The sequence below is a fragment of the Papio anubis genome, chromosome 17 (assembly GCF_008728515.1).
Source record: "Papio anubis isolate 15944 chromosome 17, Panubis1.0, whole genome shotgun sequence".
NCBI lineage: Eukaryota > Metazoa > Chordata > Mammalia > Primates > Cercopithecidae > Papio > Papio anubis.
The window spans coordinates 68,691,363-68,705,438 of NC_044992.1; the positions used below are offsets into that span (position 1 = coordinate 68,691,363).

The window sequence follows — 14,076 nt, forward strand, 5'->3', positions numbered from 1 at the left end:
TGAGGCTCCCAAGCAGCTGGGACTGCAGGCACATGCCACCATGCTCAGCTAATTTTTGTATTTTTGTAAAGACAGGGTCTTGTCATGTTGTCCAAGCTGGTCTTGAACTCCTGGGCTCAAGGGATCTGCCTGCCTCGACTTCCCAAAGTGCTTGGTTTACAGACTGCCTAGCCTGAGATGTGTTAAATGCACTCAGAATAAAGGCCTCATCAAAGGCTCATTTAGTCCAACCCAACAGATATTTAATAGGGTTCTAGAAAATGCCAGGTGCTATTAAAATAGGAGAAAATTAGTGACTATGGTACCCAAGCAACTTACATTCAACAGAAGACACAGATCCCATTCTTCTACAGACAGTCTAGTTTTAGCCAACCTTCCTTCCATGGAATTGCGAAGTGCACGGGCCAATGGAAAGAGGCATCAGAAAAGCCTTCAGAGAGGAGCTACATTGGGCTGTTGTGGAACTGAACAGGCTGTGTTTCAACTGCTAGGTGTCTGTCCTGTAGAGCAGGCTGGCACCTTGTAGGAAAATCCGCGTTGCTGTAGTGGATCTTTCTTTTTTTGAGATGGAGTTTCGCTTTTGTTGCCCAGGCTGGAGTGCAATGGCGCGGTCTTGCCGCACTGCAACGTCTGCCTCCCAGGTTCAAGCGATTCCCCAGCCTCACCCTCCCAAGTAGCTGGGATTACAGGCACCCACCACCATGCTCAACTAATTTTTGTATTTTTAGTAGAGACGTGGTTTCACCATGTTGGCCAGGCTGGTCTCAAATTCCTGACCTCAGGTGATCCGCCCGCCTTGGCCTCCCAAAGTGCTGGGATTACAGGCGTGAGCCACCGCACCCGGCTGTAGTGGATCTTTCTATACTCCAGTGCTCACTGTGTTCAGAGTAAATTAAGGTGCTGAATAAATGTTTGTTGAATCCACAAAGGAATGAATAAACAAATAGAGTGGAGATGAATATAAAATCATTCTGGACAAACGGAAGTTGGGGATAAGATTTACAGAGGATCTTGAATGGTAGGCTTTGAAGTTTAAATTTAATTCTGTAGTCAATGTACTTTTTGCACAAGGGAATGAGTTTGTATTTTTGAGAGAGAATTCTGCTAGTAGTACAAAGGGTGTCCTGAAAGAAGGAAGACTCTTAGGTAGATAAACCAACTCGTTATAGGACTTTGCTTCTCCAGATTGAAATGAAATATTTTGGAAATATGGAAGGTTGGATGATAACTTTTGCAGATTCAACTTCTTGGCCTGAAGTTTTCCCAGGTCAGGAATGGTGCACTGTGTTAGCTCAAGGCCACTGGATTATCGCCAGGGCTCAATTAGGAAATTGTGCCTGTAGGGTGACCTACATTTTCTGTACTTTTTCAGGCTGGAAACTTTGCCAGATGGTCCATGTCAGGAGAATCAGTCATGCCTTGCAAGGCTGTCTTTAACTCTTTTACTACCAAATGCCAAAGTGGTCTCTTCCTTTATTAGGCCTTTATTCTATGTGGATTTTTTTTTTCTTTTTCTGAGCTGGAGTCTGGCTCTGTCACCCAAGCTAGAGTGCAGTGGCGCAATCTCACTGCGCCCTCCACCTCCTGCGTTCAAGCGATTCTCCTGCCTCAGCCTCCCAAGTAGCTGGGATTACAGGCGCGCACCACCACACCCAGCTAATTTTTGCATTTTTAGTGGAAATGGGGTTTCACCATGTTGGTCAGGCTGTTGTCAAACTCTTGACCTCAAGTGATCCACCCACCTCTGCCTCCCAAAGTGCTAGAATTACAGGCATGAGCCACTACGCCTGGGCAAGTCTGCGTGCATTAAACACGTATCTCCCCAGCACGGGCTCTGACATGTCCCTGTAACTGACTGAAGTGAAGCACACATGCCAGGGTGTATAAGGCCACCAGAAAATAAGGAGTAAGTGCCCCTGGTCTCTTGGCACAGCCTAGATTATTAGCTGGCCCTGACTCTCAGCATTGTTTAAAGGGATTATTAAGCATTATCTTTTGTTTCTTTTGCTGTGGTAGTGAAGGGGTTGGGCTCTGGAGGGTGACATTTTAGTGTAAGATTGTTACTTGCCTTCCACTGTCTTTCTTGGAGTGACAATCCCCTAAACTATACCCCCAATCCTTTTTTTTTTTTTTTTTTTTTGAGACAGTCTCACTCTGTCACCCAGGCTGGAGTGCAGTGGCGCCATCATGACTCACTGCAGCCTCAAACTCCTGAGCCCAAGTGATCCTCCCACTCAAGGATCAGCCTCCTGAATAGCTGGGAGCATAGGCGAGTGCCACTACCCCCGGCTAATTTTTATTTATTTATTTATTTATTTATTTATTTATTTATTTATTTATTTTGTAGAGACAGGTCTCACTGTGTTCTCCAGGCTGTTCTGGAACTCCTGGGCTCAAATGATCCTCCTGCCTCACCCTCCCAAAGTGTTGGGATTACAGGCATGAGCCACTGCACCTGGCTGCAGTCCTCTTATGCCACAAATTCCCATGCTGCTTTTGTTACGGTGGAGAAGAGGTTGAGCTCTGGAGGCTGAAATTTCAGTGACTCCTAATATCGTGCTAAGAGCAATGGAGACGATATGGCCCAAGGACCCAGCAACAGCGCCCCTACCTCAGGTTAATCCTGCGGGCGGAGATGTCCTGCCACGATGCTTCTGCCCACCTGCCGGTGCCTGTGCAGGTGTGACCAACCTGCTGATACCACGTCCTGAGGTCAGCTTGAGGCGGCCAGGTGGAACGGCAGCTTCAGACTCAGGCTCCTAATGGCGGCTTCTCTGAGCAACTCAGTGTCTTGCTATGAACTCTTGGAAATCCTGTGCTTCGGTCCCAAGAGCACCTGGTAAGTGTTGCCTTTATCCGGCACCCATCAAGGCTTCCATTCACCGAGAGAGGTGACAACATACAGGTGAGGAGCGCTCACTAATAAAGATGCTCTGCACCAGGCGTGGTGGCTCACACCTATAATCCCAGCACTTTGGGAGGCTGAGGCGGGTGGCTCACATAGGTCAGGAGTTCGAGACCAGCATGGCCAAGATGGAGAAATCCCATCTCTACTGAAAATACAAAAATTAGCCAGGTATGGTGGCAAGCACCTGTAGTCCCAGCTACTCGGGAGACTGAGGCAGGAGAATCACTGGAACCCAGGAGGTGGAGGCTGCAGTGAACCAAGATCACGTCACTGCACTCCAGCCTGGGCAACAGAGAGAGACTCGGTCTTAAAAAAAAAAAAAGTGCTCTTGAAGCGAGGGGCACAGTCACAGTGTTTCAGAGTGCCCACTCTCGTAATTCGACTTTAAAGGGATCCTGTCTGAGGAAGACAGGAGGTGTGCTGCAAGACAAGGGTAGCAGCCTTCTCTTCTTTGATGCAGCACTGTGGTCCCACCAACCTGCCTTCACTGTTTGTTACCTGACGTCACTTACCTTGCCCAGCATTGGCTCCATCCTGTTCAGCCTGTGGATGACACTATTAGCTCAGAGAACAGAGAAAGGAGCAGTGCCACTTGAACACAACATGCAACACACAAACACTTTTTTGTTTTGGGGGACATGGTCTCTCTCTGGCACCGAGGCTGGGGTGCAGTGCTGCGATCATAGCTCACTGAAGCCTCAACCTCTTGGGTTCCAGTGATCCTACCAGCTCAGCCTACCAGCTCAGCCTCCCAAGTAGCTGGAACTATAGATGTGAGCCATCATGCCCAGCTAAATTTTAAATTTTTTGTTGAGGCCGGGCGCAGCGTCTCATGCCTGTATTTCCAGCCCTTTGGGAGGCAGAGGCGGGTGATCACTTAAGGTCAGGAGTTCTAGACCACCCTGGCCAACATGGTGAAACCCCAAATCTACTTAAACAAACAAACAAAAAATAAAAAAACTAGCTGGGTGTGGTGGCGCGTGCCTGTAATCCCAGCTACCTGAGAAGCTGGGTAGGAGAATCACTTGAATCAGGGAGGCAGAGGTTGCAGTAAGCCGAGATCCTGCCACTGCACTCTAGCCTGGGTGACAGACCAAAACTCTGTCTCAAAAATAAATTAAATAAATGAATAAAATAAAATTTTTTTTTTTGTTGTCGAGACAGGGTCTCACTGTGTTTCCCAGGTTGGTCTTGAACTCCTGAGCTCAAACAATCCTTCCACATCAGCCTCCTAAAGTGCTGGGATGACAGGCGGTAGCCACTGTGTCCAGCTGCAAACAATTCTTATGTTCTGTTTTTGTTTTTTTTGTAAAAAGATTGTGTCCTGTCACATTGGCTTGAGTGTTTACACTCATTGTCCCGGCTTCCATTCTCTCCTCAACCCACTGCTATCTATCTTCTGTCCCTGAAGCCTGGGGAATTCATGTCTAGCAAGGACACCAGAGGTCCTCTTATTACCGAAGCCCAGGAGCTGTCTTATTTCTCCTTCTGTTACCCATCTTTTGACTCTGTTGACCCCACTTGACACTGTTGGGGAGCAGGACATCACTTCTCTCTCCTGGTTCTCCTTCCACCTCTCTGCTTATCAGCATCCTTCCCTGGTTCTTGTTCACATCCTGACTCTTAACAGCTGGAGTTCTTTAGAATTCTGCTCTTGGTTTTCTTTGCATCTGAGTGATACCATACTCCCACCAATAACGTCATTCAGCCTTGGGTATGTCCCTCCCTATTCAACTGTGTCTGCTCTGTGAGGCTTTCCTCAACTCCCCAGAAACTGGCTCCATAGCACTGTCCCTATTTCTCATTTCTAGCACTTATCACACTGTATATAGACTTCTTTTATTCTGAAATGCTCTTTCTTTCTCCTTCCTTCCCTCCTCCCTCCCTCCCTCCCCTTTCTTTCTCTCTCTCTCTCTCTCTCTCTCCTCCCTCCCTCCCTCCCTCCCTCCCTCCTCCCTCCCTCCCTCCTCCCTCCTCCCTCCCTCCCTCCCTTCTTTCTTTTTCTTTCTTTCTTTCTTTTCTTTTTCTTTCTTTCTTTCTTTCTTTCTTCCTTTCTTCCTTTCTTCCTTTCTTCCTTTCTTTCTTTTCTTTCTTTCTTTCTTTCTTGACAGTGTTGCTGTGTCTCTCAGGCTGTCTCTCAGACTGGAGTGCAGTGGCACAATCAGGGCTCACTGCAGCCTCGACCTCCTGGGTTCAAGTGATCCTCCTGCCTCAGCCTCCTGAGTAACAAGGACTACAGGCATGTACCACCATGCCTGGCTAATTTTTTTTTATTATTATTGTTTGTAGAGATAGTGGTCTTGCTATGTTGCCCAGGCTGATCTGGAACTCCTGGGCTCAAGCAATCTTTCCAACTTGGCTTCCCAAAGATTGCGGGTATAAGCCATGTACCTCGCACCTCTGTCTCTCTCTCTCTCTCTCTGTCTCCTTCCTTCTTTTCCTTTCTTTCTCTCTCTCTTTCTTTCTCTCTCTTTCTTTTTCTTTCTTTCTTCTCTTTCCTTCCCCTTTCCTTTCTTTCTCTTTCTTTTTCTTTCTCTTTTCCTTTCTCTCATTTTTGCCCTGCCTTGCACTCCCTTTCCCTCCCCTCCCTTTCCTTCCTTTCTTTTTTCTTTGTCCTTCCTTCTTTTGAAATTTTTCAAACATACATTACCACTACATTTTAATAGTTTGATTATATCCTTGATGAGAGAGACTGTTAGTTGCCACCAATATCATACATCCTTTGCTTCTTTCTTAGCAACAGAACTCACAGTTTGTAGCTGGGTGCGTGGTCACTTGGCACAGGCTACATTTCCCAGCCTTCCTTGCTCTTTGGTGTACCCATGTGATTAAGTTCTGGCCAATGGGAAGTATGTATGTGTGCTTATGTGTGTGCATGCATGTGTGCGCGCCTGTTCGTACATGCACATCATTTCCAAGGAAGTGTTCATCAGGGAAGCAGGTTTGCTCTTCTTCACCTTTTCCTCCAACTTGCTGGCTGGAGAGGGAAGACACATTGTGTGGATGGCAAAGTAGCAATACAGAAGGGGCCCGCGTTAGGCCATTCTTGAACTGCTATAAATAAATACTTCAGACTGGGTAATTTATAAAGAAAAAAGGTTTAATTGGCATTCTTAAGAGAAAGCAATAATTTCTTTTTTTTTCTTTTTTTCTTTTTCTTTTCTTTTCTTTCTTTCTTTTTTTTTTTGAGACAGAGTTTCACTTTTGTTGCCCAGGCTGGAGTGCAATGGCATGATCTTGGCTCACCGCAACCTCCGCCTCCCAGGTTCAAGCAATTCTCCTGCCTCAGCCTCCCGAGTAGCTGAGATTACAGGCATGTGCCACCATGCCTGGTTAATTTTGTATTTTTAGTAGAGACGGGGTTTCTCAATATTGATCAGGTTGGTCTCAAACTCCCAACCTCAGGGGATCCGCCTGCCTTGTCCTCCCAAAGTGCTAGGGTTACAGGCATGAGCCACCGTGCTCAGCAACAAGAAAGCAATAATTTCTTAGTATCATTATATGTTCGAATAGTGCTTAAGAGGTTCCACAGGCTGTTCAGGAAGCATGGTGCTGGCATCTGCTTAGCTTCTGGTGAAGCCTTAGGGAGCTTTTACTCTTGGTGGAAGGAGAGAAGGGGGAACAGGCAGGTCACATGGCAAAAGCGGGAGGAAGCTCCAGAGAGTAGGGGGAGGTGCCACCCATTTTTAAGTGAGCAGATCTCATGTGAACTCAGAGAGAGCTCACTTATGGCCAAGGGGATGGCCCAAGCCATGCATGAGGGATCTGCCCTGATGATCCAAATGCCTCCCACCAGGCTGGACTTCCAACACTGTGGGTTACAATTCAACATGAGATTTGAGTTCAGACTATCTCAGGGCCTACTGTCCTGATGATGAGGAATAAGACCACCTGCATCCACACAGCTTAGCCAGCAGGACTGAGACCTAAGACCTCTGGGTCAGCATGACTTACTATTTGATCCAGGAGATTCTCGTTCAGGAATATTAGACTGTAAACCAGTCTGTGCCTTCACTGTTTGCCTCAATAAATTCATGAAAAAGCATTTATTATAACAAAGATTGCTCATCTTGGCAATTAACCCCCTTCTCTGAATGATAGTATAACCACTCAAGGGGTTCACCTTGCCTGCTGCCTAGAGAGAGCTGATTTATCAGGACAGGGGAATTGCAATAGAGAAGGAGTCATTCACACAGAGCTGGCTGTGCAGGAGACTGGAGTTTTATTATTACTCAAATCAGTCTCCCCGAACATTCAGGAAGCAGAGTTTTTTTTTGTTTTTTTTTTTTGAGACGGAGTCTCGCTCTGTAGCCCAGGCTGGAGTGCAGTGGCCGGATCTCAGCTCACTGCAAGCTCCGCCTCCCGGGTTCACACCATTCTCTGGCCTCAGCCTCCCAAGTAGCTGGGACTACAGGCGCCCGCCACCTCGCCCGGCTAGTTTTTTGTATTTCTTAGGAGAGACGGGGTTTCACCGTGTTAGCCAGGATGGTCTCGATCTCCTGACCTCGTGATCCACCCGTCTCGGCCTCCCAAAGCGCTGGGATTACAGGCTTGAGCCACCACGCCCGGCCTGGGAGCAGAGTTTTTAAGGACAACTTGGTGGGTGGGGGGAAGCCAGTGAGCCAGGAGTGCTGATTGGTCAGTGATGAAATCATAGGGAGTCAAAGCTGTCTTCTTGTGCTGAGTCAGTTCCTGGGTGGGGGGTCACAAGATCAGATGAGCCAGTTTGTTGATCTGGGTGGTACCAGCTGAGCCATCAAGTGCAGGATCTGCAAAATGTCTCAAGCACTGATCTTAGGAGCAGTTTAGGGAGGGTCAGAATCTTGTAGCCTCCAGCTGCATGACTCCTAAACCATAATTTCTAATCTTGTGGCTAAAGTTAGTTCTACAAAGGCAATTTAGTCCCCAGACAAGAAGGAGGTTGGCGGGCTGGGCGCTGTGGCTCACACCTGTAATACCAGCACTTTGGGAGGCCGAGGCCGGCAGATCACGAGGTCAGGAGTTTGAGACCGGCTTGACCAACATGGTGAAGCCCATCTCTACTGAAAATACAAAAATTAGCTGGGCACTCGCCTGTAATCCCAGCTACTCGGGAGGCTGAGGCAGGAGAATAACTTGAACCCAGGAGGCGGAGGTTTCAGTGAGCCAAGATCGCACCACTGCCCTCAAGCCTGGTGGACAGAGTGAGACCGTTTCAAAAAAAAAAAAAAAGGAAATAAAGTTTTTTGTGATTGGTTGATGTCTCAAGTCTGCTTTTTCTTCAAAATGTTTAATTGAAGTATAATACACATATAAAAGCTTGCAAATCATAAATGAATGTATGGCTCAACAAATTTGCCAGTCTCTTTTAATCTGTAGATTGACCCTTCCCCTCTTTTTTTCCTTTGGAATTTGATAAAGAATATATTTGTCTTGTACTGTTTCCCACAGTCTGTACTTTGCCAGTTGTTTTTCGTGGTGTCATTTAGCATGTTCCTCTATTCTGTACTTCCTGTAAATTGGTGGTTACATCTAGAAGTTCATCAGGTCAGGTCAAATTTTTTTTTTTTTTTTTTTGACACAGAGTCTTGCTCTGTTGCCCAGGCTGGAGTGCAGTGGCATGATCTCGGCTCACTGCAACCTCCACCTCCCAGGTTCAAGTAATTCTCCTGCCTCAGCCTCCTGAGTAGCTGGGATTACAGGCGTCTGGCACCACTCCCGGCTACTTTTTGTATTTTTAGTGGAGACGAGGTCTCACCATGCTGACCAGGATGGTCTCAAACTCCTGACCTCAGGTGATCCACCTGCCTTGGCCTCCTAAAGTGCTGGGATTACTGGCATGAACCACCGCGCCCAGCCTTAAAGCATCTTTTGAAGGTGGATGTGATTTCCACAAACAGGCAAAAGCCAGTCAGACTGAGTGTAGTGAATAATGTGGGTGACCAAGCTGGAAGATGATGGTTTGATGTGGAACACAAGGGGTGATGAGGCCATGAATGATTTGCTTGTGTGTCTGGCAAATTGGCTTTGATGGAAATTCCTAAACAGGCCCAAAAACGTTCTGTCCAATGGCAGCATGAAATGTACAGCCACCCAGGGTGACTAATGTGAACGGAACAACAGTGACATTGACGGTGAAATTGCATGTTGGTTATAAAACCAGCTTTGCTGTGTGGGTGGACATACGAGGTGCCCCTTTCTGGTCATGAGCTCCTCTTAAGGACCCCAAAATGTCTCAGTGCACCCGATTGAAAATTGGAGCTGGACTGTGCTCGACTGTGCTCTCCTGCTGAAATTCGCGAGCTCCTTAGCAACCCCACCGAGGACCCCTCGATTCCGAGGGGCAGACCCTGGGCGCGTGTCTCATTTTCAAGCCCGCGGCCCGTCACTAGAGCCGTCTGGATGTGTTGACAAGAATGCCGCTGGGCTCCACCCGGGCCCTACCGAGCCCTGGGCCGCGCAGCACCGGCGTCCGCCTCCTCCCCATTAGTCGCCGAGAATGCGGTCGGGGCACTGCGCGCGAGGAGGCTGGTGCTCGTGAACAGTCAACAAGAAATGAGGAAGAACGGGGGCAGCCGCCAGGGCGACCGACCAGAGGCAGGCCTCAGAGCAGCAGCCAGGCGGGAGGGCCTCGGTGGCTCTAACCTCCCGCCGACTTCCCTTTTCCCGCTCGGCGGAACCCCTCTCAGGCATGCTGGCAGTCCCCAGGGGCCTCACTCAGCCTCCGCCCGCTACTCGCGAAGTCCCACCCCTGCCCCGCCCCCCAACACGTGACGCAAAACTGGGCGGTCCACTAGGACCTCGGGCCTAACAGGCCGTGCGTCAGGGCCGGCGCCTTCTGCGAGCTCCTCCCACGCCCGCGGGTCTGGAGCTCGCGCCTGCGCAGTTGGGACCCAGGGTGTCACCACCCCCCGCTCCCCTTCCTTAGCAACCGTCACCCGCTCCCGCCCCCGCTCCCTCGGTCGCGGCCGCGCACGCGCGCCCCTACCGGCGCCCGGCCCCGCCCACCCCGTCACCCGTAACAACCACAAGTGCCCTCGCCGCGCCCCTTCCCCCTCCCGCCTCCCCGGCCCCCTCCCCGGAACCGGCGGTCGAGCTGCGGCCGCCGAGCAGTGGAACCGCGACTGCCCAGCGGAGCCGCCGGTATGAGCGTCCCTCGCCACCCCGCGTCCCAGGCCCGGCCTTTCTGACAAGAGGTAGGCGCGTCGTCGCGGCGGGTCCGAGTGCGCCCCTGCCCCGGTCCCGGTCTCCGTGGAGTCCGGCGCCTCTCGGACGGGCCCAGCGGAACTCCCGGCCGCCCGCCCGCTGCGCCCTTTCCTCCCCGGCCCCGGCTGCCCTCGGCGCCCGAAACGGGCTGTGCCCCCGCCCCCCTGCTCGCCCCTCGCCCCCGCCCCCACCCTGCGAGGCTTCCAGCTCCCGGGAGCCGCTTTTTGCTGAGAGCGGAGTTTCGGGTCCGGAGCCAGTGCCCGCCCCGCTCTCCCCGCAGCCGCGCGGGACCCCTGCTAAGCGGCCCCGGGCGCTGGCCGCCCCTCGAGCCTGCTCGGGATGCGTTCAGTGGGTCTGGCCATTGGCTCCTGTTTAAACAGCGATTGTCATGCAATAGAAACCGCCCGGGTCCTGGATGCCACTTGGTCGTTGTCACTCCGGATGCCCGCGTAGGGCGTTTATCTGGACCAGAGCATCGGCAGCTGGGACCTGGCTGTAGTTCACAAGCTCGTGAATTAGCAGGTTCTTAAGTGAGTGTAGCCAGTTCTACCAGGCGGTGGAATCCTGAATGGATGTTATAGTTTCTTAAACGAGCATTACGCTTTTTTGCTTCCTCCCCTCACTCTTGTTTGTACCCGGTGATCGTCCTCTTATCTGGGAGATAACCCTAAAATTAATTTTCCCAATAAAATTTTTAAAAGATGATTGGATTCCCACTGTGCACCAACACTGTAAGGTTTGCAGAAGTAAAAAGAACGTGGTCCCAGCACATCAGGATGTGTCAGTCCCGCAGTCAAGATCAATATTAGGAAAGCTTCAAGTCGAGTTTGGAGAACTTGGGAGTTTGGCTCTGATTCTCATGATTTTAGAGGTGGAAGTCTTTCAAGATCATCTTCCCGAAAACCTCATTTTACAGAGATGAAACTGAGTCCTAGGGAAGGCAAATGGCTTACTCGTGGTCACCCAGAGTTATTCCTTAGCCGCTTTCACACTGTCAGATGGTGGTGGTTTCCACCATGACCTCCTCCTCTGAGAGGTATGCCAGACATACCAGAGAAAGTTCCAAAACTGTTTAAACGTAGTGCTATACATAGGAATTTAATACCGGGCGCGGTGGCTCATGACTATAATCGTAGCACTTTGGGACGCTGAAGTGGGCAGATCCCTTGAGACCAGGAGTTTGAGACCAGCCTGGGCAACATGGGGAAACCCTCTACAAAAGAAAGTATATGGTGGTGTGTTCCTGTGGTCCCAGCTGCTTGGGAGGCTGAGGCTGGAGGATCACTTGAGCGCAGGAGGTGGAGGCTGCAATGAGCGGAGATTGTGCCACTCTTGGGCAGCAGAGAGAGAGACCCTGTCTCAAAAAAAAAAAAAAAAAAAAAGGGAATCTTGGAAATTTCTGAAATAAAATATATCTTTGTAATCTGTCTTTTTTTTTTTTTTTTTTAACAGCTAGACTTTGGGCTCCTTGAGGATATTCAGTTTTATACGTTTGAATATCCTCTCACCATGTTCAGCGGAAAATACCATTCTTAATGATTATCCTCAACAAGACAGGTAGGCTCATTCGATTTTTCTTTCTCACTTTAAATAGAGGAGACAGAGGACTGGCAAGTCCAAGTGTGTTCTTAGAGCAAACCATGTAGGCTGACGCTAGAGAATGATTGTGCCCGTAAGGATGGCTCCCCTACTGTGAATTAGGTGTGAACATTTAACCGATTCCTTACAGATAGTAGCTATTTGAGGCTAGAGATTTCAGTGGAGCCTCTTTAGCCAGAGTACTTGGCATCTCTGCCACTTGAAGACAGGTCGCCAAAGCTGTAGTGTACACAGTTAGAAAATAGGAATTGACACTTTTCCTTTGAAGCTAGCTTTTGAGGAGTATACCATAATTTGAGATACAGTAGTATTTTTTTCCAGTTTTATTTCTGTTTTCCCAGAGGTAATATCTTAACACGAGATCATTTTTATTTGGCTTCTGGTAGAAGTTGTTTAAGAGAAAATGATCCAAGCACTAATTATGTTGGTTATTAGAATAATAGAATCATAACAGTTCATTGCTGGGAAGGACTCAGGTCAGGTCATGTAATGAATGCCGAATCCCAGTAAGTCGATGAGGGGATTGGAGCCCCTCTCACACCAGTACTGTTTGCCTCATTGCACTTTGTTTGCTTTTTCTTATCGTTTAATTACCTCCCCCTGCCCTTGTGTATTTAAATATCATCTTTTCATTTTCATGTGCATAGAATTATGACCTATTGTGGTCTCTTTCTGTCGTTAGAATGTGGTATGATGTGTCAGTGCAAACTTACTAATAATTTGTTTCTGCTCTGTGGTTATTTATCACATATATTTATGTTTTGCAGGTGTGAGAGGATTGCTGTTGTATTTCAATCATGGTGCAGAAATACCAGTCGCCAGTGAGGGTGTACAAATACCCCTTTGAATTAATTATGGCTGTAAGTACTTGACATTTCAATTTACTCTTTGGCTTCTTATTTATAAAATACGGTGTTAGAATTTGATGATCTATAGATTTATTGTTTGTTTCCATGGCGTCACTTGTACTTATTCTGTTTTTATGCTTATGAACTGTATCGAGAGTGTGTAAAATGTTTTTAAAATGTAAGCCTCTGAAAATAAAAATCTGCGCGTTAAAAAAATGCACCTCAGGGTAATGTATGAATTGAAGTTAATTCTCCCTTTGAACACACGGAAGTGGGATTCTAAGCACCACTTCTTCGGGATTGTGCTCTTTTTTTTCTTTGTTAGAGCAGCAAAGGGATGTGGAGTGTGGTCTCTGCTGCTCACGTGGAAGAGTGCTCTGCCTGTGGGTGAATTCACTTTAGGTAGTGTTAGAACTGAGCACTGTGCGATGGAGTTTTACTCACCTGATTCAAATGACTCAGCTGAATGAGTTTTTCCCCCAGTATCAAATCCATGAGTTCAGTTAGAATTCCACACATGGGGTAAAGTCTTAATTTTCTTTGTTATTTACCTGAAGAATTTGACTGAAAATAAGCATATTACTAGATGCAAAGCAAACCTTTTCCAGTTATTTTTAGATTACTGTAGGGTATTCCTTCTTTTCCTTTTTCTTTTGTGTTATTATTAAGATATACATACCAGAAAATATGATACAGGCAGGAGAATGTGTCTTTCATGAGCACACACCTGATGAAAACACGTGTGTCACACTCAGCGCACCTGGGATACTGGCACCAAGGTCAGGAAGTCAGGAACCAGAACGTAGGCGACCCAGGAAGAAGTCCACCCTGGTTCAAGTGAGCCACTGTTTTGACTCCTAACACACAGGGGACTGTTACCTGTTTCTGTTCCTTCTATAAATAGAAACACAGGTGTTTTAGCAGCTGGCTGCTTCTGCTCAGTGTATGTTTGTGGGATTTATCTAGATCAATAGTTTTGAAAAACAAAAAGTCCTCTTATAGGAACAATTTACATGAGAGGGTTTGTTTTAAAATTTATTTTTATTTATTTATTCTTTTGAGACGGCGTCTGGCTCTGTCACCCAGACTGAAGTGCGATGGCGTGATCTCAGCTCACTGCAACCTCTGCCTCCTGGGTTCAAGCCATTCTCCTGCCTCAGCCACTCAAGTAGCTGGGATTACAGGCCTGCACTACCATGCCCACCTAATTTTTGTATTTTTAGTAGAGATGGGGTTTCTCCCTGTTGGTGAGGCTGGTCTCGAACTCCTGACCTCAGGTGATCCACCCACCTTAGTCTCCCAGAGTGCTGAGATTACCAGCGTGAGCCACCTCTCCTGGCCTATTTTTATTTTTGAGACGGAGTTTGCTCTTGTTGCTCAGGTTGGAGTGCAATGACATGATCTTGACTCACTGCAAGCTCCGCCTCCTGAGTTCAAGCAATTCTCCTGCATCAGCCTCCCGAACAGTTGGGGTTACAGGTGCCTGCCCCCGCACCTGGCTAATTTTTTTTTTGTTTTTTTTAGTAGAGATGGAGT

General features: G+C 48.2%; 1 protein-coding gene across 1 annotated transcript in view; it reads left to right on the forward strand.

Annotated features, from left to right (window-relative positions):
• Positions 1 to 9,884: 9,884 nt before the first annotated feature.
• The window catches only part of SEC14L1 (SEC14 like lipid binding 1), a 75,181-nt gene continuing 70,989 nt past the window's right edge, over positions 9,885 to 14,076 (forward strand). Inside the window, exons 1-3 of the mRNA XM_031657808.1 lie at positions 9,885 to 10,083; positions 11,546 to 11,650; positions 12,460 to 12,552. Of these exons, the coding sequence (XP_031513668.1) occupies positions 12,490 to 12,552 (63 nt within the window). The 5' untranslated portion in view covers positions 9,885 to 10,083; positions 11,546 to 11,650; positions 12,460 to 12,489. The remainder of the gene's footprint in view (positions 10,084 to 11,545; positions 11,651 to 12,459; positions 12,553 to 14,076) is intronic.